This window comes from Hemicordylus capensis, chromosome 6 (genome assembly GCF_027244095.1).
Source record: "Hemicordylus capensis ecotype Gifberg chromosome 6, rHemCap1.1.pri, whole genome shotgun sequence".
NCBI lineage: Eukaryota > Metazoa > Chordata > Lepidosauria > Squamata > Cordylidae > Hemicordylus > Hemicordylus capensis.
In genome coordinates this window covers 77,508,206-77,534,175 of record NC_069662.1, presented here as the reverse complement: position 1 = coordinate 77,534,175, position 25,970 = coordinate 77,508,206, and the positions used below count along the sequence as shown (strand labels likewise).

Genomic DNA, 25,970 nt, shown 5'->3' with positions numbered 1-25,970 from the left:
AAGGCCACTGCCTCTGAAGATTTACAAGCCAGAGAAACTGCAACATCAGGGGACCTGCCATGCCCCAGCTGGACTCCCCAACTCAGCTCTAGACCCCTCATCATCCCCACAAGCCCTCAGGAGCAGAGGTAGTAAGGGGTCCCTAAAAAATTCAGAACTGGAGATGCAGTACCTGTTTGGCAGCCCAAGACTGGGTCTTGAACTCAGGTCTTCCTGATCAGAGTCCAACATTCTGTCCAGTACACTGCACTAACAATAAGTGTTTTCTTCAGAGCCTTTTGGCAATGCATAGCTTTTCTTCAGAGCCTTTTGGCAACACGGTGAGGTGAGGTATCAGTGGTGATGAACACTGATTTCTGCACAGAGAATGTCTTGATATTCTCAGAGGCTTCTTCATGATAATGAGTCAAACCCAAACAAACCCATTTCCCAAGTAGGTAATGTAGGGCTTGCCTTCTATGGAAGAGAACTATAGTAGAGATTTAGCAAATCTTGAAGCTGCTGTTTGATTCAGGGGCATAGAGTCATCATGGATTACACATAATTTGTCGTTGATTCCATACCAGAAGCATCCGTGCTATAAGCCATGAAGGAACGTTTCAGTTTTATATTCTTCCTTTCTCATTGGATGCCAGATTACTGAAACAGTTCAGCACTTCGTAATGACATTTAGAAAATTCATCCTCAGTTCCTCGCATAATTAGAGATGATCCAAAAAGAATCCAAATATCCTCGTCACTTCTGGTATTGTCCTCTTGTCATTGTCATTTGAGAATGGCAATTGGACATTGGTTTTTTTATTAGTGATGTGTGAATCGATTTGGGTACAAAATGATTTGCACCCAAATCTACCCGTTTGGGGCGATTTATGGACAAAACAAATTGCCCCTGTGCTAGCTGGCCAGATTCGGGTCCAAAATAAATCACCCAGATTTCCCAACTGAAAAATTTGTAGATTCAGACCTCCATTTTTGTGGTAATCAGGAATTTCTTTTTGAAAATTCTGCCCTCCCAAGCTTCAGATTGGTGACTTACAGTGTGCAATGATTGGCTGGCGATTCCCCACTGGTTCCAGATTGGTTCCTTTCCATTCAAATCATATGTTGCCAGGGGTGACTGAACCCACAGTGGCTAGGAGAAGAGTCAAAGAATGGACAAGGGTGGGGAGAGTTCGAAGGAGGGATTTTCAAATGTACTTAACAAGGCAGCCAGCCACCATTATGCCTTTCTGCCTCATGGGAGAAAAGAGAGAGCGAGCCAGAGTAGATTTGCTTTGCTTTACCTTAGTTTCCTGCCTGGAGTGGATTCTCTGCTTTTTGTTCCTGATTGAGGAAAAGAGAAGAGATTTTTTTTCCCCATCCCCTTCCTGCTGCTGAGAGAATAACTGCCTGCACCTGCTGTCTGTGCAAATTGATTTGGATACAAAACAATTTGTTCCCGAATTTACCTGTTTGGGGAGATTTTTGAACAAAACAAATTTCCCCTGTGCTAGCTGGCCAGATATGGACCCCAAACAAATTTGGGGCAATTCATTTTGGGTACAGATCTAATTGAAAAAATCAATTTGTGCATGTCCCTAATTTTTTTATCTCCATCAAAATATAAGGGTTTTTATTTTAGTATAATGTCTCTGTTTTAGGTTCGTTCTCATATTTATTATCTTAGATTTTTCATGGTTAGCTTTCAAATTTTATGGGAATATGCACTCATAAGCTTGCATATATTTTAATCCAGATACAATCTGCAATTCAAAAATATATGACTATAGATATTTGGATTCTCTTTGGATCATCTCTTGATATCAGTGAATTCAAGGTTCAGTGAATAAGGTTCAGTGATTAGCTCCCATAATCAGAACAGCATCAAGCATTAATCCTCAGAATTTTCAAATGTAAGGGTCATGAACAATTGGAGAATTACTGGCATGGGAGAAATTTCAAATTGGATAGATCCTTAAATTCGAGAGTCTCTTGACTGATGATACATTTGTAGCACCATTGTTGACTAGCTGGATAAATGTTCTTAATGGAATGGTAGCAGAACTTGTATGAGTGTAGGAAACTGCTGGTTGTGGATTTTCAAGGATTCTCTGGAATAGTTTTTGTGTGGGACAAATATTTTAGGTGCAGAGCTGGTGGATTCTGGGAAGAGACAGTCTTGGAGACTTTCACTGCTGGAAAACTATGACTATTTCTTAGATGAGGAGTCCCTGAAAGTAATCCTCCCTCCCTCCCTCCCTCCCTGCCTCCTTCCTTCCTTCCTTCCTTCCTTCCTTCCTTCCTTCCTTTCTTTCTTTCTTTCTTTCTTTCTTTCTTGCAAACGGGTAAACCTCAGCATTCATGGACCCATGGTTTCACGTATCTGCAGTCGTGTTAATTGGCACCTGACATTGGCATACATGATAAAAACCAGCACTTAAAGGGTTAAGATCCATATATCCGTGGCTCGGGGGTGGGCGGAAATGACCTCAGAGGTCATTTCTGCCTTCCATTTTGCAACTAGGAGCCATTTTGTGGCTCATTTTGTTTTTAAGAAGCTCTTAAAACTGCTATTTCTTTTTTTAAAAACAGAGTTTGTCACTTTAGGGGGGGGCATTGCTGGAGGTCCATGGACTACAGTAGGGCACTTTATTTAGCATTCCCTCCCCTTTTTGCCTGTTTCGTCCACAATTTTTGGGCCTCCAGCAACCTAACCCCTGCTATGCCTTTGCCCCAATTACTTGGTATTGGCAGTTTTGGTATCCATGGCACTAGCTGGGAATGGAACCCCTGTGAATACTGAGGTTTTCCTATATCCTGCCTTTCCATCTCATTCAAGGTGGCTAACAGCTTATCATAAAATCACTCTGGAAGTGGTTATTCCAGTCTCAAAAGAGTCTCTCAAATCAATTTACTTTGAATTTTGGGAGTTCAAAAACCACTGGTAACTAACAATTTCTAACACCCAGTTTCTCATTTCTGCCCCAAAAGGGAAACTTTCAGCATTCTTTTAAAAGTAGAAATCTCATGTAAATACTAACCTGTTAGATAAAGGTAACTATGAAATAATTCCCTGAAATAAATGTCTAGCCACAGAAGGATTACAGACATGGCAAGCATGAGATGGCTAAAAGCCAATTTTTGAACCCCACCACTAGTCTCCAATATACCTTTTTGCCCCAATGTACTAGGTAAGTTTGGGCATGATCCAGCCAAAGTTTGGCAGGTCTAAATCTCACTGATTTCAGTGAGAGAGATTCAAGCATGTTTAACTGTCCCACAGATCAATGGGACTTTAAAATTTTTAAACTTGTCTGAATTGTGTTTGATGCATAACTTTCATTAAGGGTGATATACCCTTACTTCTCCATAATATCTTTATAATTAAATATTATGACCATTGGTTTTATTACATAGAAATGTAATCCTGTATATGGAGAATATTTTGACCCCTGGTTTCACTATTACTTGCGCAGTATCTTATTCTGTCTGTGGTTTTTATATTAAAACCCACTTTTTAAAAGAGTGTATTTATTTTTACATTGTTTTACAATGTACCTAGTGCCTTACAATGTTTCATAAGAAAAATAAAGTCTCTGCTCTCAAGGAGCTTGCATCCTAAATATGTGATTAATATGGCCTGTCAGTAGTAGTTGCTTGAATCAGTAAACTGGATGTAACTGATTTGAATTATAACCCACTGTATATTATGGACTCAAAGTGGCTTACAGCATTTTTTGTAAATGTTAATATCCCTGTCCTCAATGGGCTCACAATCTTTAAGAAGTCATGGTTTCAAGAAAAAAGAGGCCAAATAAAATCAAAATGACATTGTAAACATAATATCCATTGAAAAGAAGAGGGAAAGGAAAAAAGAGCTCAGTCCCAAGTGTGATGATGATGGTGTCTCTTAGACTTCTGTCCAGGAGAGAAGATGATGTTAGCTCTTAGATCCTGGAATGCTCCTTCTCCCTTAGTAGCAGCACTGACTGCCAGTGGTGGCTGTTGGAAAAGATGCTGCTGAGCAGGCTGGTCTGGATGGGATCAATCTTAGGTGTGATGGAATCTCTGAGGCTCTGCCTGGTGGGAGGTCGATGTTAAATCACACATCCTGGAATGCTCCTTCTCTTACAGCACACCAGTAATCACATTCACTTCTAAGATGAGAATGGCAAATTTGGATGAATTAGAAAGCACAATTTAATTGTGAATATAATTGCATTTCTTACATGTAATTACACTCATAAGTCAAGCAAGACAAATTATAACAATTGGGTCAGATTTTTAATTTTATCAGCTAAATTATTCATGTAAAGATGTCTGTGGTCTTTCAGCAAAGACATTTAAATTCATAACTGTGTGTTTGGTGGGTCCTTTTTCATGGTGACTTTATCAAGTATCAACGAAATTTCCCCCAGTTGTTAGAATAAACTGAATGCCTAGTTTACAGGCAGAGATTTGTATAGCTGTGTCTACATTTTACCAATAACACGGTAAAATGTAGATGCCATGCCCAGGTGAAAATGTCAGAAGCAATCCTCATGAGACCAGCATTTCTGTCATTTCTGACATTTCTCATTAGGTTTTTGAAAGTCTTAATGATTACTAGTGAGCATCAGCATTATCTATCTATCTACAGTGAGGGAAATAAGTATTTGATCCCCTGCTGATTTTGTCCGTTTGCCCTCTGACATAGAAATGACCAGGCTATAATTGGAATGGTAGGTTTATTGTAGCTGTGAGAGACAGAATAACAACAAACAAACCCTCAAAAGCCCAGTGCCCAAAAGTCAGCGATGGATTTGCATTGTAGTGAGGGAAATAAGTATTCGATCTCTTCACAAAAGATGTCTTAGTACTTGGTGGCAAAACCCTTGTTGGCAATCACAGAGGTCAGACGTTTCCTGTAGTTGGCCACCAGGTTTGCACACAACCCAGGAGGGATGTTGTCCCACTCCTCTTTGCAGATCCTCTCCAAGTCAGAAAGGTTTCGAGGCTGATGTTTGGCAATCCGAACCTTCAGCTCCCTCCACAGATTTTCTATGGGATTAAGGTCTGGAGACTGGCTGGGCCACTCCAGGACCTTCATGTGCTTCTTCTTGAGCCACTCCTTTGTTGCCTTGGCTGTGTGTTTTGGGTCATTGTCATGCTGGAATACCCATCCACGACCCATTCTCAATGCCCTGGCTGAGCGAAGGAGGTGCTCACTCAAGATCTGACGGTACATGGTCCCATCCATCGTCCCTTCGATGTGGTGAAGGTGTCCTGTCTCCTTAGCAGAAAAACACCCCCAAAGCATAATGTGTCCACCTCCATGTTTGACGGTGGGGATGGTGTTCTTGGGCTCATAGGCAGCATTCCTCCTCCTCCACACACGGCAAGTTGAGTTGATGCCAAAGAGCTCGATTTTTTGTCTCATCTGACCACAACACTTTCACCCAGTTCTCCTCTGGATCATTCAGATGTGCATTGGCAAACTGCAGACGGGCCTGTACATGTGCTGCCTTGAGCAGGGGGACCTTGCGGGCACTGCAAGATTTCAGTCCTTCACGGCGTAGTGTGTTACCAATTGTTTTCTTGGTGACTATGGTTCCAGCTGCCCTAAGATCATTGATAAGTTTCCCCCGTGTAGTTCTGGGCTGCTTTGTCACCGTTCTCATGATCATTGCAACTCCACGAGGTGAGATCTTGCATGGAGCCCCAGACCGAGGGAGATTGACAGTTATTTTGTGTTTCTTCCATTTGCGAGTTATCGTGCCAACTGTAGTCACCTTCTCACCAAGCTGCTTGGCGATAGTCTTGTAGCCCAGTCCAGCCTTGTGCAGGTCTACAACCTTGTCCCTGACATCCTTCGACAGCTCTTTGGTCTTGGGCATGGTGGTGAGTTTGGAAGCTGAGTGATTGCTTGCTTCTATGGACAGGTGTCTTTTATACAGGTACTGTAACAAGCTGGGATTAGGAGCACTCCCTTACAGAGGGTGTTCCTCATCTCAGCTCGTTACCTGCATATAGTGAAAAGACACCTGGGAGCCTGAAATCTTGCTGGTTGATAGGGGATCGAATACTTATTTCCCTCACTACAATGCAAATCCATCGCTGACTTTTGGGCACTGGGCTTTTGAGGGTTTGTTTGTTGTTATTCTGTCTCTCACAGCTACAATAAACCTACCATTCCAATTATAGCCTGGTCATTTCTGTGTCAGAGGGCAAACGGACAAAATCAGCAGGGGATCAAATACTTATTTCCCTCACTGTATCTATCTATCTATCTATCTATCTATCTATCTATCTATCTATCTATCTATCTATCTATCTAAGACCTCACTCACTCACTGACATGAAACTCCTAGACCAAACACAAAAGATAGAAACATGCCATTTTACAGGTAGGTTCCAGATTTCACATGGATTACCAGAAAAATTTAAAAAATCCTGGAAAAATTGATTAATTTGCTGGAAAATGCGGGAAAATTCTCCCATTGGAAAAGCATGGAGAATAATACCTTCTTACAAACTTTGACAGTTTCCTTAGATACTTTTCAAGAAAGAAAGACCAGCGTTCCACTGAATTATGAAGCTTAATTTTCCATTGATTGCATTTCAGTCCATGTTGGATCTGTATGAAAATTGTTTATGAAATCCAAAAACCTGAGGAAGCTTAAGTGCTGGAGATACAAATACATTTTTCTCAACACAAGAACTCTTCTACACATCAACTACCAATGAGTGAAGGGAGCATGGTCATTTTGTGCTGCAGGAGAAATATAGATATAGATATTCTGTTTGCAGCTTTTAAAATTGTATATAGATATAAAATATGGAGGACACTGGCACCTCAGGTATAGCAGGCTGGGTTCCCTGTGCTGTGCTTGAGGTTTTCACAGTTAGTGAATATATGAGAGATATTTACTACACATTCTAATACATCTGCCCTGATGTATGTTAAATGCCTCCTTATCACTTGACAAGGTAATGCAGGAGGTGACTATAGTACTGTGGGGTGAGAGAGATCACCCTGGGAATTCAGTTGTGTGTCTATGGGCTCACGACTACAGACTGGAAAGCATAACAAACAGCTCAAGTTTCCTTGTGGAGATCTGGTGGAGTGGGAGCAAATAAAAATAGGGATGTACACAAATTGATTTTTTCAATTTGGTTTGCGCCAAAATCAAATTACCCCTGATATGTTTTGTGTCTGAATCTACTCCCCTGAATCACCCCAGATTCAATTTGGATTTGATTCAATTCAATTCAGATCTGGATCAATTCAGACCCCTTATAAAGGTCCTACGGGCACCTAATTTGAGTGGTGGGTAGGTCCCCATTGGTGCCACCCACCACCCAAATTTCAAGGCAGTAAGGCACTTGGTTGATTTTTGATGGGTTTTTAAAATTTCTACTTATTTTGTATATTTCTGCCATAGGAAATAATGGGGATTCAAAGTCACCCTATCCTAACCCTAACATGGATCCCCCAGCTTTTTTTTTAAGCTAAGCTCTAGTCCTTGTAGAAGTGGAGTCATGGAGCAAAATGTGTGGTCATTATTTTTCAAGTGTTTGGATTCTTTGGTGTATAATAACATTTCCTCATAATGAATCCCTGAGGGTTCATTGCACACTTTCATTTCTTCTGTTCATTTTTAATGTTACTGGACAGCGTAACACTGTCAGCTGCCATGTGTCAACTACCCCCCACCCGCCACACACACACTGGGGTACTCAATTTATTTTTCTAATGAATTTTTGAAGTGTTGAGATTCTTTGGTGTCTTCATTACTTGCTTTGCAGGTGGGGGTTGGGAATTAGTGGCATCCCATGTGCCAACCACCACCCAACCCGCAAACCACTGGGTACTCAGTTTGTATTTTAGAAATTTTTGAGGTGTATATACTCTTTGGCTTGTAATGAATCCTCATAGGGATTAATTATGAGGAAAGGTTATTAGACACCAAAGAGTCTAAACACTTGAAAAAATTCCTAGAACATAAACTGAGTAGTACCCCACTGCCTTGTGGGTGGGTGGGTGGGGTAGTTGGCCCGTGGCAGTTGACAGTTGGCACTGTCCAATGACAGTCAAAATGAATAGAAGAAATGAAGGTGTGTAATGAATCCTCATAGGGATTTATTGAGGAAATGTTATTATACACCAAAGAATCCAAACTCTTGAAAAATAGTGACCACACATTTTGCTACATAACTCCACTTCTACAAGAACTAGCGCTTAGCTTTATTTTTTAAATGAAAGCTGGGAATTTGGGGGAATCCATACAAGAAATCAGAATCTTGAATCGAATTGAATTGAATCTGATATGATTCAACTTGGACCCGAATCTAGCCAATGGACCACGGGGGCGACTTGTTCTGTCTCCAAATCACCTGAATCAATTTGCACATCCATAAATAAAATGTTGCATATGGGTGGAGGAATTCTTTGCATTTCCTACTCCAAATGGGGAGTGGAGGAATGGAATCCAGGTGCCTTCTTCCCTCTGTTCCTGACTTTCTTTATAGCTGATTTGTGCTTTAAAGTACTACTTCAGACACGGCCCCCCCAATCATCTGTTTTGCATATGTGGAGAATTTCCACTTTCACACATCTGCCTCACATTTCTGTGTCCCACCTTGTGGGCCAGCTGTTGCCCACAGGTCCTGCTCAGTGGGTTAAGCTGGCAGGGTCAGCTGCCAGCCCAGTCAAGTCTCAGAATGAAAGGGAGGGGGTTACGCCACCCCCAAATCTCCTCTTTCAGAGCTTTCCTCAAGGCCGACTCCACTCCAGGAGCTGCTCCCTTCTGTTGGTTCCCCTCTTTCATCATTGGCTTGCTGTTTTAAAAGCTGTTTGGCAAGTTGCACATCCTGGCCACACTCCTCCCACCCCTGCAATTCCAGGTGTCTTGACCATGTCGTGAGCCTCTCCTTCCCTCTGCCTTCTCCCAGCCATCCCCAGCTCCCCTGATGTTGCTGCCCTCACAACGTCATTTGCGGTTGCTTCCCACTTCCCCGCAGCTGCTGCTGTAGTCCAGCTACTCACTTCTGAGCGAGTCCTCTTAGGAGCATCCTCCATCGGGGCCAGCCACCTGTCTGTGTCTCCTGGGCAGCCCTCTCCTTCCCTCCTCCCTCGGTTGAGTCAGGTCCACAGCGGGGGAGGCCAGACACAGTGTCACAGCTTCCTGTTGTACCCAGGATGCTTAATTGACAGACCATTCTACCCAGATTCTGTTTTTAGTTAGCCTAGTGTTAACAAACTTCTGCATATACCAAGAACAAATGTTCATTTTTAGGTAGCTCTTTTAGTGTAGAAAAATTAATATATAATTAATTATTTTCCTTCTACAGATAGGAGCTAAAGCCAAGAGATTTTTGCTCAAGGCCACAAACTTATTGCCGTTATTAGTATGAAGACTTTGCCCAAACAGGAATGGATCAGGGTCAGATGCCCTCATAGAAAGAAGTATTGTAATGAAGCTCAGGGAGGCATATAGTGTTACACACCCTTCAGTCCTCAGTCAATGCCTATACTCAGGTCAGGTGCCCAAGATACCAGGTTGTAACAGCGAGCCAATTTGTGCTCTTGTATACCAAATTATATCTGCAGGCTTAATGTTAGGAGACACGAGCAATCAAACAGGGATTGTTTTTTATAATTTTGCTTAGGGAAATAGATTTGGAGAGGTACAATAGATACAAGGTCCTGGCAAGCAAAGCTAATGTATTCTACCAAAGAAAACCACATGGCTCTGTGGCCACCAGGAGTTGATACCGATTTGAGGGCACAACTTTACCTTTAATACAGGCAGGTTACCTAGCAGGGGAAGGAAAAGGGGAAAGGGAGGAGGAGGAAGGGGAAGGGGAAAGGGAAAGGGAGCAGGAAACATGTGTTACCTAAGGTGCAGGGAGTCCTTAAATGGCCAGTTTAAGGTCTCTCCTGGTAATTAAAGATGCAAGGGTTCTATGAGAAGATGGGGTGCATGATGCTGGGGTGCAGGGATCCTGCAGAATTGGAGAGGGAGAAGATGCATCTTCTGGACCTGCCCTCTGAAAGTTGGGTCTGGAGTCTTCTGGTTTTATACTCTTCTTAGTGCTTGACTGCTCTTGGGGTCAGTCCCTCACATCCATCAAAACAAATAGTTATAACAACTCCATCGCCACCTGTCTGGGCTTGGGTCTTCAGATGTTCTTTATTTTATTTATTTAACGTATTTGTATACCGCCCTAAACCAAGGTCTCAGGTGTTTTCCTCTCATCTTCTCTACATACTCAGCCTCTTCTCTTCTGCATCCCCAGACATTCAAAACAAGTTGTCTGTCACTTTCTCTCAAGTCTTCGGCCTGTGGGGAGGGGGTGGGGTTAGGCACTACTTATTCAACAGTCACTTTTCCTTTCTAGTCCTTTGGTCACAAAGTCTTTATCAGTCTTTTAAATAGGGGATTTGAGGAAAGAGGGGACAGATTACAAATATGCAAAATTGCTATATAGAATACAGATACCAGATGTCTTGAATAGAATAGAATAATAAGTACAAGGTTGCAGTATTAAAGGCTCATTATTTCTCTCTATAAAGCTAATACATAAAAGTGGCTAACAAGATACCTGGGACGCCTCTGTCTTGCTATTTTTGACATGAATAGAAAAGAGTTGCAAGAGTCAAATTGTTAGCCAAGGAATTATAAAGAAAAAGCACTTAGAAGTAGGAGTACAACACAACAGAATGGCAAAATATCCAGGAAGACTGAGGGTTCAGCATAGTGGTTAGAGTGTTGGGCTAGGACTGGGAAGACCCAGGTTCAAATCCCCATTCAACGATGAAACTCACTAAGACTCCGGGGCAGTCATGTTGTTCTCAGCCTAACCTACCTCACAGGGTTGTGAGGATAATAACCATGTACTCTGAGCTCCTTGGAGGAAAAGCGGGATATAAGTATAAAAATAAATAATTAAATTAAATTAAATTAAATTAAATGTTAGAGATTCATGTACTGGAGATTAGGAACCTCAGGGCCTGCGGTTAGGACCAAGTTAGCTCCCATGGATTATGTGTGCTCAGACCTGAGAATCCTTTTCAAGTACAGGTGCAAAAAGAAATAGAGGCAGTGTGCAACTTCACCCCCTATGTTTAGCAGACAGTGTGAAGCCTTTGGATCAACCAAACTAGTCTACATTCTGAAAAGTTAGCCTTCTTTCTGCCTTTGCCTTGTCAACAAAGTTATGTATTCACTTCAGGCTTGAGCTTCCAGAATAGATTCCAGCTCAAGGCACACTGACACCAGGGATTCTGAGCTGGTCAACGCATCCTATATACTTGGTTAGGACCAGCCACTGCCCAGCCTGGCTCTGACAGTGAATAGGTCCTTGGGGCTTAAGAATGCTGGGGCTGGCTATCACAATTCTGTTGTAATGTGGTCAGAATCCAGAAAGCCACTGGGACAGAGAAATTGATACATGGTGGGAATTATATACTCTTTTTTAATTAAATGGCATTATCATTGTTGTTATCACGTCTAATGAATTTAACAGCTGGGAAACCAGGGTTTTCATCTGTGCTCATTTGTTTCTACTTAACTGAAGATGGTGTGTCACACCACAACGTCTTATAGTTTTATGTTTACCAACTTTTAGTTTTTCTTTGTTCAATAAAAGGTCTTTTGATCGAGAGTTTGGAATTAATATGCACATTGCATCGCCGACATATCGACTTATCATTGTTAATGTTTGGTTGTTTTTCTTTATCTGTAGTAGATTACCACATATGGGAAGTCAATAGGAGAATAGGATAGATGCAGCCATGATTTTGTGTTCTAAGTGGAATTGCACAAATTTTATTTTAGCATAAGGCTGCCTCATGCAAATATTAATTATATGAGACATTGTTGAGTCAAGGCAACCATTCTAGGTAGTATGAATCAGGATTTCTGAACTACGTTATGCTGCATAGAGCTGTAAAGTTTTGGGACAAAACTTCCATACTTGCAAGAACATACAGAGAGACTATTCCCATGATGGGGGGAAAACCAGGCTAAGGCAAGCCCGGTGGTTCAATAGCGGCTAGCCTGCCAAAGTAGCCCTCTTCTAAAATGAGGTTAACAGAGCGAGCGCTCCGCTAACCCTGTTTTTGTGATCGTGAGACACCGTGGCTCTGTGTCATGCCGACTCATGGGTAGACACCCAACCAGGAGGCTGCAGTAAGCCTCCCAGCATCAGGGGTCTCCCCAGAATGCCCCGCACACTTGCATGGGGCATGCTGGGACTTCCGGGGGGCCAACAGCCCCCGATCTCTGCCATCCCTACTGGCTTTGTGATGGAGCCGGTAATCGTGTGGGCGACTGATCTGGCTGCCCAGGGAGGGCTTGATGCTCATGTGCAGGGAGAGCGGGCTTGACCCACTCTCCCCACCAAACCCCACCCAGCTCTCCACAGTATTCATGTGGAGAGCCTTGGAGTGTGTATTGAGACCCACATAAATGCATTCCTACATAAAACCCATTGACCTAATAGATTGCAGTGGGCAATATAAAGCCTGTGGGCTGTTGATCTCGCCTATCAAGCTTTTCCTGCATTTCTACACTGCTGCAGTGTGGCAACCGTCAGCAGCTCATCAGCGGGCTGCTTTTGTCATGGAAAATGGGTCCTGTCTCCTTTCCCCTTGGAGCTGTCTGAGGCTGTGTCCCTCCAGAACCCTGCCTCAGAAGATACTCTGACTTGGCCTGGAACAGGATATAAAGCTGCTGTTCCCCAGGAGCAGAAACTATCAGGGTTTACATGTTTGAGCCCTTAAATGCATATTTTAAAAACTGGATGTATCTGACTGATATTGTTCAGAAACCCATTCTGCCTTCACAGAAAATAGGGACATGTCTGTAATACATTTCCTACTTGTTATGGAAAGTGCCACCTAAATATGAACAATCAGTTATATATATGGGTGGCAACCCTGAGAGTCCTTTGGCTTTATTTCAGTGACAATTTGCTTTCATGAAGAGGTTTGATTGTTTCTTTGGTACAACAGGTAATTCTCTGATGGAGGCTCAAAGTGTTTATGGACGAAGGCTTGTTCTCACACAGATTGTTGCCCTTCTAATGAAGCGTCTTCATCACACCAGGCGAGACTGGAGAGGAACTCTATCTAATGTCCTACTACCTGTCATCTTTGTTGCTATGGCAATGGCCTTGTTTACCGTGAAGCCATTGGCTATTGATTATCCTTCACTTAAACTGACTCCTGGACTTTATGACCATGCTGAATCCTTTTTCAGGTAAAAAAACCAAAACCAAAAACACCTCATTCGTCATCGTCAATAATACAGGGACAGAGTCATTATTTTTAAAAGTGTCTTCATATTTTTAATTTAAGAAGTTATCGCTCTAAGCAGCATAATCATGGCTTAGATAGACAAAGACAGGCACAAAAAGGGAAAGAAAAATCTATAAAGCTGCTTCTATTATCAGAAGCCATTTTCTTTTTGTGGAAAACGGTGGGTTGCATATGATGTGATTGATGGTTTTGATTATGATCTACCAAGTGCAATACATAACATCTATTAGAGTGTTCAAAGCACTTCATGTACATTATCTTGTTATAAACTTTACAACACCTCTAAGTTAGGTCAGTATTATTCTCATATTGCAGATGTGGGATGGAGGCTGAGAGATTATCACTTGCCTAAGACCATTTTTGAGCTCAGGGCAAAGTCAAGATTTGAACTACAGACTTGCTGATTTCTGAGTCAGTCTCTTTGCCATTACACTACACAATCTCTCTAGCACCTCATTGAAACAAATAGTGGTTGTAGAGAAGCAGGGTGTAGTACTTTGTATGTTATGAAAAAGTTCTAGGATGAAAGGAGCAACACTTTATAAAGATCCACACAATTGACCATACCCTGCTTATTCACATGCTAAATGGTGATATAGGTTCACACCTTGGAAAAGCAGTCTGTGTGTGTGTGTGTGTGTGTGTGTGTGTGTGTGTGTGTGTGTAAAGGGAGCCATGGTCTAATGAAACTGGTGATTTTTTTCTCCTCAGAATTGCCAAGTCCTCAAATTTTCTTAACCAATTCAATATATTTGAATCTTTCTTAAACTTTGGAACATAATTTTTTAGCTCCTACAAGTAAATACTGCACAAGCAAGCTTACACTTCCATTCTTTACGAAGCCATTAATATTACTTAATCGAAATGTTTTTGGACTTTCACATAAGCTACAACCTGTTGTTGCTCTGATTATTAATAACGGCTACAGAAGGGACCAGTGTTCCCTCTAACAAGAATTCCAAGATGTTGTTGATTACAACTCCCATAATCTCCAAGCAAAAGCCATTGCAGCTGGGGATTCTAGGAGTTGTAGTCAACAACATCTGAGAATCCCTGTTAGAGGGAACACTGGAAGGGACATTTTGGGGGGATATTCCAAAGTCTTTCCAGCATTTACCTCATCCAGATCCCAAAGGGCTTTTTAGTATGTTATAGGTTTTGTCAGTATTACAGAAGAGGGGAAGATAATCATTAAATCTAGATAGCATTCCAGTAATGTTTACGCATTAGATTTTCCAGGTCTTTTCCTTACAGTTTTATAGGAATCCTAATATTCTGGTGAGGGCTGTTTTGAGGAGGGGATAGAGGGAGTAGGCTCCTCCCTCCTTCTGCCAAGTGGAATGGCAGAAAGCCTGCTTGTCATAGCCACTAATTTTGCCACACACTTATTTTGCTGCTGGGTTGTGAGCAGGGAGGGGCTGCTTGGTACTTCTTAGGAGCCAGATTGGTCCTCGGTCCTTCAGTTGCTGATTCTAGTCTAAAGACTGTCGTGCATGTTGTTTTTTATATTTCTCTTAGTAGTGCTCAGGATAATGACCTTCCTCATGTGCTGCTGCGGTACTTGGCAGATGAGGATGACCTGTGCTTGCATTCAAGTCATAACATGTAAGTGTGAGCAATGCAGCTTTTACGTGCTGAATTGTAAAAATGCTGCCTAGAATTTTCTTAGAATATATTTTTTTAAAATAAAAGTGAATACTAAATTACTAATTTAGCAAGGGAGATTTCAGGGGGGGTTAAGATAAACAGTAATTACAACTTGCATTCCATGCTTCATAACATTTTATGTTAATATGCTAATTATTAGCCATTAATCAAATTGCTATTGGAAATTAGGTGACTGCTTAGGCATATTCTTTATTGCTTGTCAAGAGCTGCTTCATGCTTTTCTTGGAAAATATAATTTTAAAATAAATATACATATTGTGCACCTCCAAAAATTGCATATTAGTTTGCATATACTCCTGCAAATAATGGCTAACATCCTGGATAAATTTACTTGAGGAAGTCCCATTGAAATTAAAAGGGCAAGTTAGTTTGGACTTCCTCAAGTAAATTTAGTGTGGATGTCAGCCAATATTTCCCACTTTGTTTATGTGATTTAAAAAAAAAAACTATTTTGGCATTATTTTGAAAATAATTACATGCTAAGCATGCTTTAGCTAAAGTATACAAAAATAGAATTATTATTATAAATGTTTCAGACATGAAGGATGCTTGAAATTGCAAATACTTGATATTGTGAATATTGTTTTACCTGATCACTTACCAGAGCAGGTATAAAAACTGCTTACCCAAAAAGAAAACTAATGTCAAAGTAGATCTTCACATTTTGATAAACATGGGTTTTTCTATCATAAGCAACCGTCCCATGTTGACCACTCACCATCCATAACATGTAGCAAAACATACTCCATTTGCTGACTTCAGTATACTTCTCTACTTCTGTTTCATATCTCTTGTTGCTACTAATGGGGGCAGAGAAATGAACAATGAGACGATGTCAAAACATGTTATGAAACATGTTATAGAGATAAGAGAGAGAGCTTGACATAGGGCTGCTGTTTTTGGCAAGCAGCCCAATCTTTCTCATAGTGTGTAGTACAGTCCACATAGGGAAGCTTATTATAGGATGCAGCTCCTTGATAAGCCAGTTTTCTAAGTGCACAGAGTGTTAAATGGGGAACATCAAATATATATTTGCTCAGCTGCAGTCTGAGTTAGGACAAATCTAATATTAGGAGCATTTCCCCCTAAAAAGTGCTCGTATTTTAAACTCATTTTGTGATGTCACTATTTAACTAAATCTGATTATCCATGTATTGTTGTTACATCATTACATTTGCAACATGATTCTCCATTGACTGGGATCACAGTCCCAGAAAGGAGAAGATAGAGTTTTAATAAAATAGGATTGGGAAGGAGCAACTAATAGGTGCGGATAGGAACAAGTAGGAGCAAAAAAGGAGTAAGTGCTGGACTTTCTCAGGGAACACTTTGGACCAACCAAGAAACACCCCTTTCACACCAAATATGTACACTTTAAGAAAATTGAGACAAAATGTACATGCAATGAAATACATCTTAAAATTCACAACATTTCAGAACCAATATGTTCACTTCTAAACATCTGGCACACATTCTTAATTGGAAGTAGTACCTCTTGATTCTTCTGACTCTGTAGGCTCTTCAACTTCAAACCTAGAATGGGCAGAGTAGTTGTATTTCTAAATACATAGCACTCCTAAGCTTGCTTTGCACTTTATGGCTACATGTGCTTTTTGTTATGCAAATATAGTGTATGAGAGTATATGTCTGCTTGCTTGTTCCTTGTTTGCACACACTTGCTCCATGTTGTAAGGATTGTGATGCGCACTTAGGTCATGACTGCTTAAGGTCAAACTACATGTTACTTTAAGCATGTGCTTGTTTCTTCTGTATAAAATAGTACATGTGTGGGGACACAACCCCAGTAGGAAATACAGGGGACTTTAACTCTTTACTCCACCACCACAGTCCTGATAAGATCAGCCTTCCCCTGACATGGAGAAAAGCTCTGATTGACATTTTCCCTACATACTACACCACCCAGATCTTTTGGATGGGGCAGTATAGAAATGTAATAAATAAATAATAAGTACTAGGCCTATGCACACTGAAAAAGTTGGATCTGATCCGATCCAATAGAAAAATTGTTGGGAGGAGCCGGCATGCCCACCCCACAAAATTGTCGTCTTGAATCAGGTAAGAACTCAATTTTCCTGTCATTTTGTTGTACCCCCACCCTCTCCTGCCCTCTCTTCATTCCCCTCCCTTACCAAATGGGAGGCAGAAGAGGGCAGGCACAATGTCCTCTCTACACCTAGAGCATAAGAGCTAGCTGGCAAGCTTCTTGCCTTTCAGTGTGGCTTGGGATTTAAGCACGGTTTGGGAATTTAAATCCCAAACCGTGCTGAAAGGCAAGTGGTTTGACAGCTAGCTCTTATGCCTTAGAAGCAAAAAGGACATTGTGACTGCCCTCTTCTGCTTCGCTCCTCCTACTGTTGTGAAACTCATTGCAATAATGGTAGACAAGGGTGTGCCTGTTGAACCAACATGAGTCTCATCTCTACTGTGTACTTTCCATTTGCCGTGTAGTGTTGCTTAAAGTCCAGTGTAGTTTGGCCCTGAGTCATGACTTGGGCACTCCAGCCAGTAGTAAATAGAATCAGCCTAATTTAGCCACTGGAAAAATTGCTGAAATGACTGGAGTAACTGTGGATCTCTGCCTCAGATCCTTTTAACTGGAAATGCCAGAGATTAAGGGGGAAGACAAGCAAAATGTTTTTCTACTAGTGAGCCTGATTTAACAGCATCCTCACTGGTTTCAGTCCAACAAACATTCCCCTCATTTTCCTTCACAGAGTTGAGCTCTGAAAAGTCATTTTCAGCTCTACACATTTGCATCAGAAGTGGGTTGTGCTGCAGGTTGTACAGCATTGAGTGGCTGGCACCTCATGATGTTTCCCAGGAACCCCTACCCCTAAAAGAAACAAAGCACTTTTGTCTTTTACAAAATAGTGTCTGGGTTTTAAAAAATTAATAAGGTGATGGATGACAAACACATGCAGCTTTTTAAACATATGTGGAAAGTGGGAAGCCTGTCTAAAGCCATGGATGGGTAGACTCACAGCTGGACCAGTGATCAGTTCATGGGTATGCGCATCTATAAATCAAGCTGCAAAGGCTAAAGGGAGCCAGGAGGGAGCTAAGGGACCTGCTGTGAGCTCTCTTTATTTTGCTTATGACTTTACCCCAGGGTACAATGATTAAATTATTGCCACACAGGATCAGTATAAAATCATATTATTTCTCTTTTATTGATTCTTCATGTTGTTTTTGCTGCATTAGAAGCAATTATTTATGCTGGCAAACCACGTCTGGTTTACAACAGGAATCTTCACCTTGGTGTGGATGTGCAGTGGGCCAAGAGGTATGTTAATTTTTTTGATTAGGGAAAAATGTTCCAGTGGATGGAACCTCACAATTGCTGGAGATTTCATTCTGCCTTGTCTCATCATCATTTTAGGAAGCTGCCGTATACTGAGTTAGTCCACTCTGTCTAACATCGGTCCACTCTGCTTGGTACTATCTATACCTGCTGACTGTGGATCTCTGCCTCAGATCCTTTTAACTGGAAATGCCAGAGACTGGAGCTGTTGCTTTACATGTAAAGCATGCCCTTTGCCACTGAACTATGGACCCTAAAAATTCCAAATGTAGAATTTCCAATCACATTTAAGATACTTGGGCTGTTGAAGAACCACAGCACCATCTACTCTGTGATATGACTTCTCTGCCCCACCTCTGCTCCCATACCATAATTAGATTTGAACATTTGTCTCTTGTTGTGTCTGTACAATGAGAAAATACCAATAAATGGACAGAAATGATATTTTGGCATTTTCACCCTTCATCTTTTGCCTACCAAAAGATGTAAACTGCCTAGAGACTTAAGTTTTGGGCAGTATAAAAATATGTCACATACATATATACATACATACATACATACCAGAATCAAGAAATGGAATCAAATGATTGGGAGTGTCATTTTGTATTTTAAGTTAGGTTCTCACCCCATAGAGAAACTAAGCCTAAAATTCTAACAATGTTAAACACATGTGTTCCCTCCTCCAGTTAAATAGCAACTGAGAGGAGGGCCTGATCAGGACTGGGATTCTGGCAGACATGGAAGGGCTATTTCACCCTTTCCCGCCATGCCATAGTTTACCAAAAAAAATAACACACCAAAGCTGTTATTAGCCTTGGGGATGGAGTGTGGGGGAAGCTTCAATTTGCAACAATAGGAGCTTCCCTCCTGAGACTATCAGCAGCTTTTTTTGGTGGTGGTGGGGGAAAGCATTTTTACTGAGACCTTTGCACAGTGGGAAAACCTTTGAGAAGCCGCTGCCAGTCTGTGAAGACCATACTGAGCTAGGTAGACCAATGGTCTGATTCAGTATATGGCAGCTTCCTAAGTTCCTGTGTTCCTAAAAGGATAAATACCACTCTCTGTATTGTGGTGCTTTTTGCCTCTCTGTGGCTGCTGTTTAGCTGATGGGAAAAAGAAATCAAACACGAAGAGCTATGCAATGTATTTCATGTAACGTGAAGTTTGGTTCTGAGTCCAGGGGAGACCATATTACTCCCGTATTGAAGGAGTTACACTGGCTGCCGATATGTTTCCGGGCAAAATACAAGGTGTTGGTCATAACCTATAAAGCCCTAAACAGCTTGGGCCCTGGGTTTTTAAGAGAACGTCTTCTTCGTTATGAACCCCACCGCCCATTGAGATCATCAGGAGAGCTCCGTCTGCATTTGCCACCAGCTTGTCTGGTGGCTACTCAGGGACGGGCCTTCTCCGTTGCTGCCCCGAGGCTTTGGAATGCGCTCCCTAGTGAAAAAGAGCCTCCCCATCTCTGAAATCTTTTAAAAAGTCTCTAAAAATGCATTTCTTCACCCAGACTTTTAACTGAAGTTGTTTTGATTGTTTTAATGTTGTTTTTAGAATATTGTTTTAAAATTTTAAATTGTGTTTTAAATTTCTTGCTTTTAATTTTTTTTTTTAATTAATGTTTTACTTTTAATCTTCTTGTAAACTGCCCAGAGACGTAAGTTTTGGGTGGTGTAAAAATATGATAAATAAATAAAATAAATAAAGTAAATGTAGCTCTGTTCATGCACATTCTTCCCATTACCTTTGCCTCCATCTTCTTTCTCTTCCCTATCCCGTTTTCCTCTCTGTGAATTTAGGCTGTAAGCTCCTTGAGGCAAGGGCCTGTGTTTTTGTTTGTCATTGTACAAAGTGCAATGTGTATTGTGGATGCTCTATGAATAACTAACAATAAATAATATTCCATTGTTGAACACCTAATAGAAAGTCCTTATGGACCAATTCTCAAAGGGTGGAGCTTTTTATGAATCAAAATAGTATCAATATGTACCTACATCTCTAGGTAATGTATTTTATTCCCCCTGAAGTTTCTGTTTAAAATTACAGATTGTTGGCCTGCATTTGCAGATTATTTTATTTTATTTTAGTTTAGTTTAGTTTGTCAGTGTGTGTAAAAACCCTTTGTGTTTACAGTCAGATACAAACCAAATTTATAGCATATTGGATGGGTGACCAAGGTATTCTGCCAGGGGTATATTTATTTCAATCTGCCAACTTTTTTCAAAATGGTGGCACTCAAAGTATAAGCACCACCCTGAATTCACAACACACAGGAGAGGGGCCTAGGGTATTTTGAAAAGGGTGTTTTCATTACAGCCCATGATCTTGAAAACAGATGGTAGTCACACACATAATTAGTGCCTTCCCTTTAAAATTATATTGAAAATAGACAGTGGTCACACAAGTCCCGACCATGGTAATGGCGGCAGCGGCAGTGGTGGCGGTGGTGGCCCAGCCCAGGGAGGCGGCTGGGCTGCCAGGAAGAGGAAGAGGTGGCAGGCGGCGGTAGAGCCATGCCACCAAGAGCAGCCTGACTAGGCGGGAGGCGGAGCTGCGCCCGGCTGGGAAGGAAAGCTCTGCCGGCGCCCGGGGACGAAAGAGAGCAGCCCGGCAATGTCCGCAGTGGGGAGGTGGTGGCAGAGGGGGAAAATGCTGAGAAGACTGTTGCAGAAGGCAGGGGGAGGCCAGGAGAGACTGTTGCAGAAGGCAGAAGGAGGGCAGGAGAGACTGAGGCAGAAGGTGGTGGGGAGGGGAAACCACAGGCCCCAAGGAGCACACAGATGCTCTGTGTGGGTTCAGCTAGTTTCATTCTAAAAATTTAATGTGGTTTTGAAAGGTGGAAAGTAGACTCAGTTAGTTCTGCTTAGAACTACTTGTTTCTTATTAGTAGCTCAACTCAGAACTATTTGTCTGTTAATTATTAGAGATTTGCATTTTGTCTATTTGATGTACAAAATTAAGGTTTCCCTACATACTCTGATAAATGTACAGGAGCATATACATCTACAAACGCTAAGTTATTATAACAACTTTGTACAAAGAGGCTTGCATGTGCACACAAAGTACATTTTATGCACACATAGGGATTCTCTGTGTCACTTCTCATGGTGCAGCTTTTTAAGGGAGAAAGATCAGCGGGGGTGATCTCTGTATGTAGTAGACTGTGACCCTTTGTATTATGGCCATAATTTGCTGATTACAAAACTCAGAAAAGACAAATGTGGTTGACAAGTGAAGCACTGAACTTTTAGTTGGAGCTCAAAATTGTCATTTAAAATAAAAATGTTTCATTTCTGAAGCATCTGCTTTTTGTATGTTGTTTTTCAGATGTGTCCTCCCTTGAATATGTCAGCTCCATATATAAAGAACAAGAAAGGTCACACTTTGTACAACCTTTCAGGCCTTGATGTTGAAGAGTACATAATCAGGCCTTCAAACAAAACAAGGTACACTAGGATTTTCTGCAGTTCTTTTCCAACTACTGCATAAATGCTTGAACATTTATAAGCAGCATGCTTATCATATGTGCAGTATTTTATGTTTCAGAATCTTATTCTTCACATTTGAGAGGTTGTCTTTACTGGGCTAGAAGGATCAATTGGCTGATTTGGTTTAACACAGTTCTTTATATCATTCTCTACCTTGTAAAGAAAAAGATAGCTACTGGCTGACCATCTGCTGTTATCTTATTTTGCAATACCAGGTATGGAGGTTGGTCTTTTGAAGGAAAACCATCTACTGAAGCTCCAAATAGGAAAGTAAAAATGTCTCATCATAAATCTCTAGCTAAGGTAAGCTTAGTCGTTTGTATCAGAGAAAGTGAATGTTGCCTGAGCAACATTGGAATGAATGGGACAAAGTGTCTTGAATGGGACAGAGTGTCAACAAGTATGTGGATCAAGGTGATCCAGTTGACATAGTCTACCTGGACTTCCAAAAAGCTTTTGACAAAGTTCCTCATCAAAGACTCCTGAGGAAACTTAGCTGTCATGGAATAAAGGGACAAGTACATGTGTGGATTGCTAACTGGTTGAAAGACAGAAAACAGAGGGTAGGTATAAATGGAGAGTTTTCACAATGGAGGGAAGTAAGAAGTGGGGTCCCCCAGGGATCTGTACTGGGACTGGTGCTTTTTAATTTATTCATAAATGATCTAGAAGCAGGGGTAAGCAGCGATGTGGCCAAATTTGCAGATGATACCAAACTCTTCCGGGTAGTGAAATCCAAAACGGATTGTGAGCAGCTCCAAAAGGATCTCTCCAAACTGGGGGAGTGGGCGACAAAATGGCAAATGCGGTTCAATGTTAGCAAGTGTAAAGTGATGCACATTGGGACGAAAAACCCCAACTTCAAGTATATGCTGATGGGATCTGAGCTGTTGGTGACAGACCAGGAGAGGGATCTTGGGGTTGTGGTTGACAGCTCGTTGAAAGTGTCTATTCAATGTGCGGCCGCTGTGAAAAAGGCAAATTCCATGCTAGGGATCATTAGGAAGGGGATTGAAAATAAAACAGCTAACATTATAATGCCCTTATACAAAACTATGGTGCGACCACACTTGGAGTACTGCGTACAATTCTGGTCACCACATCTTAAAAAGGACATTGTTGAACTGGAAAAGATACAGAAGAGGGCAACCAAGATGATCAGGGGCCTAGAGCACCTTTCTTACGAGGCAAGACTACAACACCTGGGGCTTTTTAGTTTAGAAAAAAGACGACTGCAGGGAGACATGATAGAGGTCTATAAAATCATGCATGGCGTGGAGAAAGTGGAGAGAGAGAGATTCTTTTCCCTCTCACACAACACTAGAACCAGGGGTCACTCCATGAAATTGATTGCCAGGAGGTATAAGACCAACAAACGGAAGTACTTTTTCACACAATGCATGATCCACTTGTGGAACTCTCTGCCACAGGATGTGGTAACGGCCAACAGCCTGGATGGCTTTAAGAGGGGTTTGGATGACTTCATGGAGGATAGGTCTATCAATGGCTACTAGTCAGAGGGCTGTGGGTCACTTCCAGCCTCAAGGGTGTGCCTCTGAGTACCAGTTGCAGGGGAGCAATGGCAGGAGAGAGGGCACGCCCTCAACTCCTGCCTGTGGCTTCCAGCGGCATCTGGTAGGCCACTGTGCGAAACAGGATGCTGGACTAGATGGGCCTTGAGCCTGATCCAACAGGGCTGTTCTTATGTTCTTATGTTCTTAAAGTCATTACTTACTTGTCCCTTTCATTCCATCACTAACTTGTCTCATTGAATTTAATGACACGGAGACAACATTCATTTTATTTTTATACAACACTATGTATCCATAAGACTGTCCATTTTGTACTGACACTCTCTCTTCTGATTCCATTTCTCTCTTTTAAAAAAATGCTACAAATCATAGGGAAAATATAGAGAAATTTGCATGCCTGCTAGGGCTATGTATAGTAAATGTAGCCAGGAAATTGACAATGCTTTTACAGGTGGAGGAAAGCAGGCATTTTTGAAAGTTCAGGACAACATTGGGGAGGAGGGGATCCTTTTTTTGTAAGAGTGGCCACTGTGAGCAACAGAATGCTGGGCTAGTAAGTCAGCTAGAAAGCTAGTAGATCGCCCCTGTGTGAGCCGGTTGCTATGTTGTTATAAAGTCAGATGAAAATAACAATTTTACCAGTACCAGAGAAGTGTAAAAACACCACTATCCCTTGAGAAGCCCTTTCAAAATGGATATAGTTTTCTTCATATAAATGTTTCTCTGGAGAAAGACAGTTGGTTTGACTTTGGCTTTAGCTGAAACTTGGTGGCACTGCCAACCTGCCCAGAGGTGATTTTCCAGGCATAAACACAGGGGGCTCACACACACGAAAGAGGATGCAGGAAGATGGCAGTTCTCTTGATGTTCCTGAGCATCCAATTGCTTAGTCTTATGATAGCAAGCACGACTTGTCCCCTTTGCTAAGCAGGGTCCACCCTGGTTGCATTTGAATGGGAGACTATATGTGTGAGAACACTGTAAGATATTCCCCTTAGGGGACAGGGTCACTCTGAGAAGGTTCTAAGTTCCCTCCCTGGCATCTCCAGATCGGACTGAGAGAGACCTGCTGCCAGTCTGTGTAGGCAATACTGAGCTAGATGCACCAATGGTCTGACTTAGTATAAGGCAGCTTCCTGTGTCCCTCTGTTGTAGGTTTTTTCTGCCTGTAATACCTTGTGTTCATCGACTATTTCGTTCTCTCTATTTTTGTTCCATAAAAGAACTCTGGTCCTTAGTCTGCCCAAATGGGAAATGAAGTTGGAATGCTCAGCAATATGATATGTGTTTCTGATTATAAAGACGGTGGGCAGGTTATGTCTGCATCTACAAGCAATTTAAACTGGTTTTGTCATGACCTGCAGATTAGTTTTTTGTCAGTATTTTTAATAACTTTGGCACACACTTTCCTATCATCCACACAACGATAAATTATAGTCATACTGTTATTGAGTATGCTTTCCTTTCCCCGCCTGAACAGAACACAATTGTGTATTAGACTTAAAAGAGGCACAGTATAATCTAAAATACTGCCTGGAAGTGACTTTTGACTGATCTAGTATCAAATTATTGCATTAACCTTTCAGTAATTAATGACCACACTTCTACTTTGACCTTTAGGACCTGTAACCGTGACAGTGAATGTAACATTTACGCAGACGTTTATGAAGAAAAACGGGGAATTAGGATATAGAATGCAGCTGTATGATTCATTACTATCTAGAAAACCCCTGACCAGAACTTTACAAATTATTCCCTTCTGTTGCAGAATGAGTCAGTCAGTAAACTTATTACCACAGGTTAAATATATATGAAAAGTCTAGTTTCCTGGATGCAAAATAATGACAGATACAAAAATTTCTCACAAAACATTTTTCACCAGGCTATCTGTACAAGCCATTCTTTTGTTGGGTTAGTTTAGATGTCCAAACACAGCTTGACAAAAAACTACATCTGTTTAATGACAATGGGCTTGATCCAGTTCTATTATGCGTGCAGCACCTGATCTGTTTTTGCCTTCTCTGCAACTTGGGCACTTTGCCAGGCTATTATGGGGGATAAGATACCTATTAGAATCTCCCATATCCCTGTTCAACCATTCCTTTCTCCATTTTCCTTGGTCAAAGAATGTGAGCTTCGACTTTATGTTCCTTGACAAATTGAGAGGGGAAAGATGGAAAGAAATACAGAAGATGTGTTCAGGCCTCCCATTTTTAGAGATGTGCTGAAATGCAATTTGGCATTTGAATCACCGGCACAATTCCTTTTAAAACTCTCCTCCCACTCGCCGCCACTTCCATAATCCCAGCGCTCCAGTCCTCCCAGATATCTTTGTGGGGCATTTCCCAGCTGTACCTGTGTGTGATGTTGGCACGCACATGGCCTCCGTGCATGTGCGGTGGCCATGTGACGCATGGTTGCTGACCAACCAAATGGCTGCCATGCATTCACAGAGGCCATGTGTGTGCCGGCATCATGCACAGGGGCAGCTGAGAGATGCTACATTGGCATGCAAAGATATTCAGGTGGAGTGCCAGGATTATGGAAGTGGTGGCGAGTGGGAGAAGCAGCAGGCGTGGATCTCCCCTCCTCCTTGTTAAAGGGGCTGTGGAAGTCCTTGTTTTAAAAGGGATTGGGCTGGTGATTTGTTTTGATCATGTTTTGGCACATCCC

At 41.6% G+C, this 25,970-nt stretch overlaps 1 protein-coding gene across 1 annotated transcript in view; it reads left to right on the top strand.

The window, feature by feature from the left end:
* Positions 1 to 25,970, top strand: part of ABCA13 (ATP binding cassette subfamily A member 13) — a 293,809-nt gene that overhangs the window by 127,178 nt on the left and 140,661 nt on the right. The window contains exons 27-31 of the mRNA XM_053266156.1: positions 12,979 to 13,225; positions 14,803 to 14,889; positions 18,175 to 18,256; positions 21,605 to 21,723; positions 21,981 to 22,068. Coding sequence (XP_053122131.1) covers positions 12,979 to 13,225; positions 14,803 to 14,889; positions 18,175 to 18,256; positions 21,605 to 21,723; positions 21,981 to 22,068 — 623 coding nt within the window. The remainder of the gene's footprint in view (positions 1 to 12,978; positions 13,226 to 14,802; positions 14,890 to 18,174; positions 18,257 to 21,604; positions 21,724 to 21,980; positions 22,069 to 25,970) is intronic.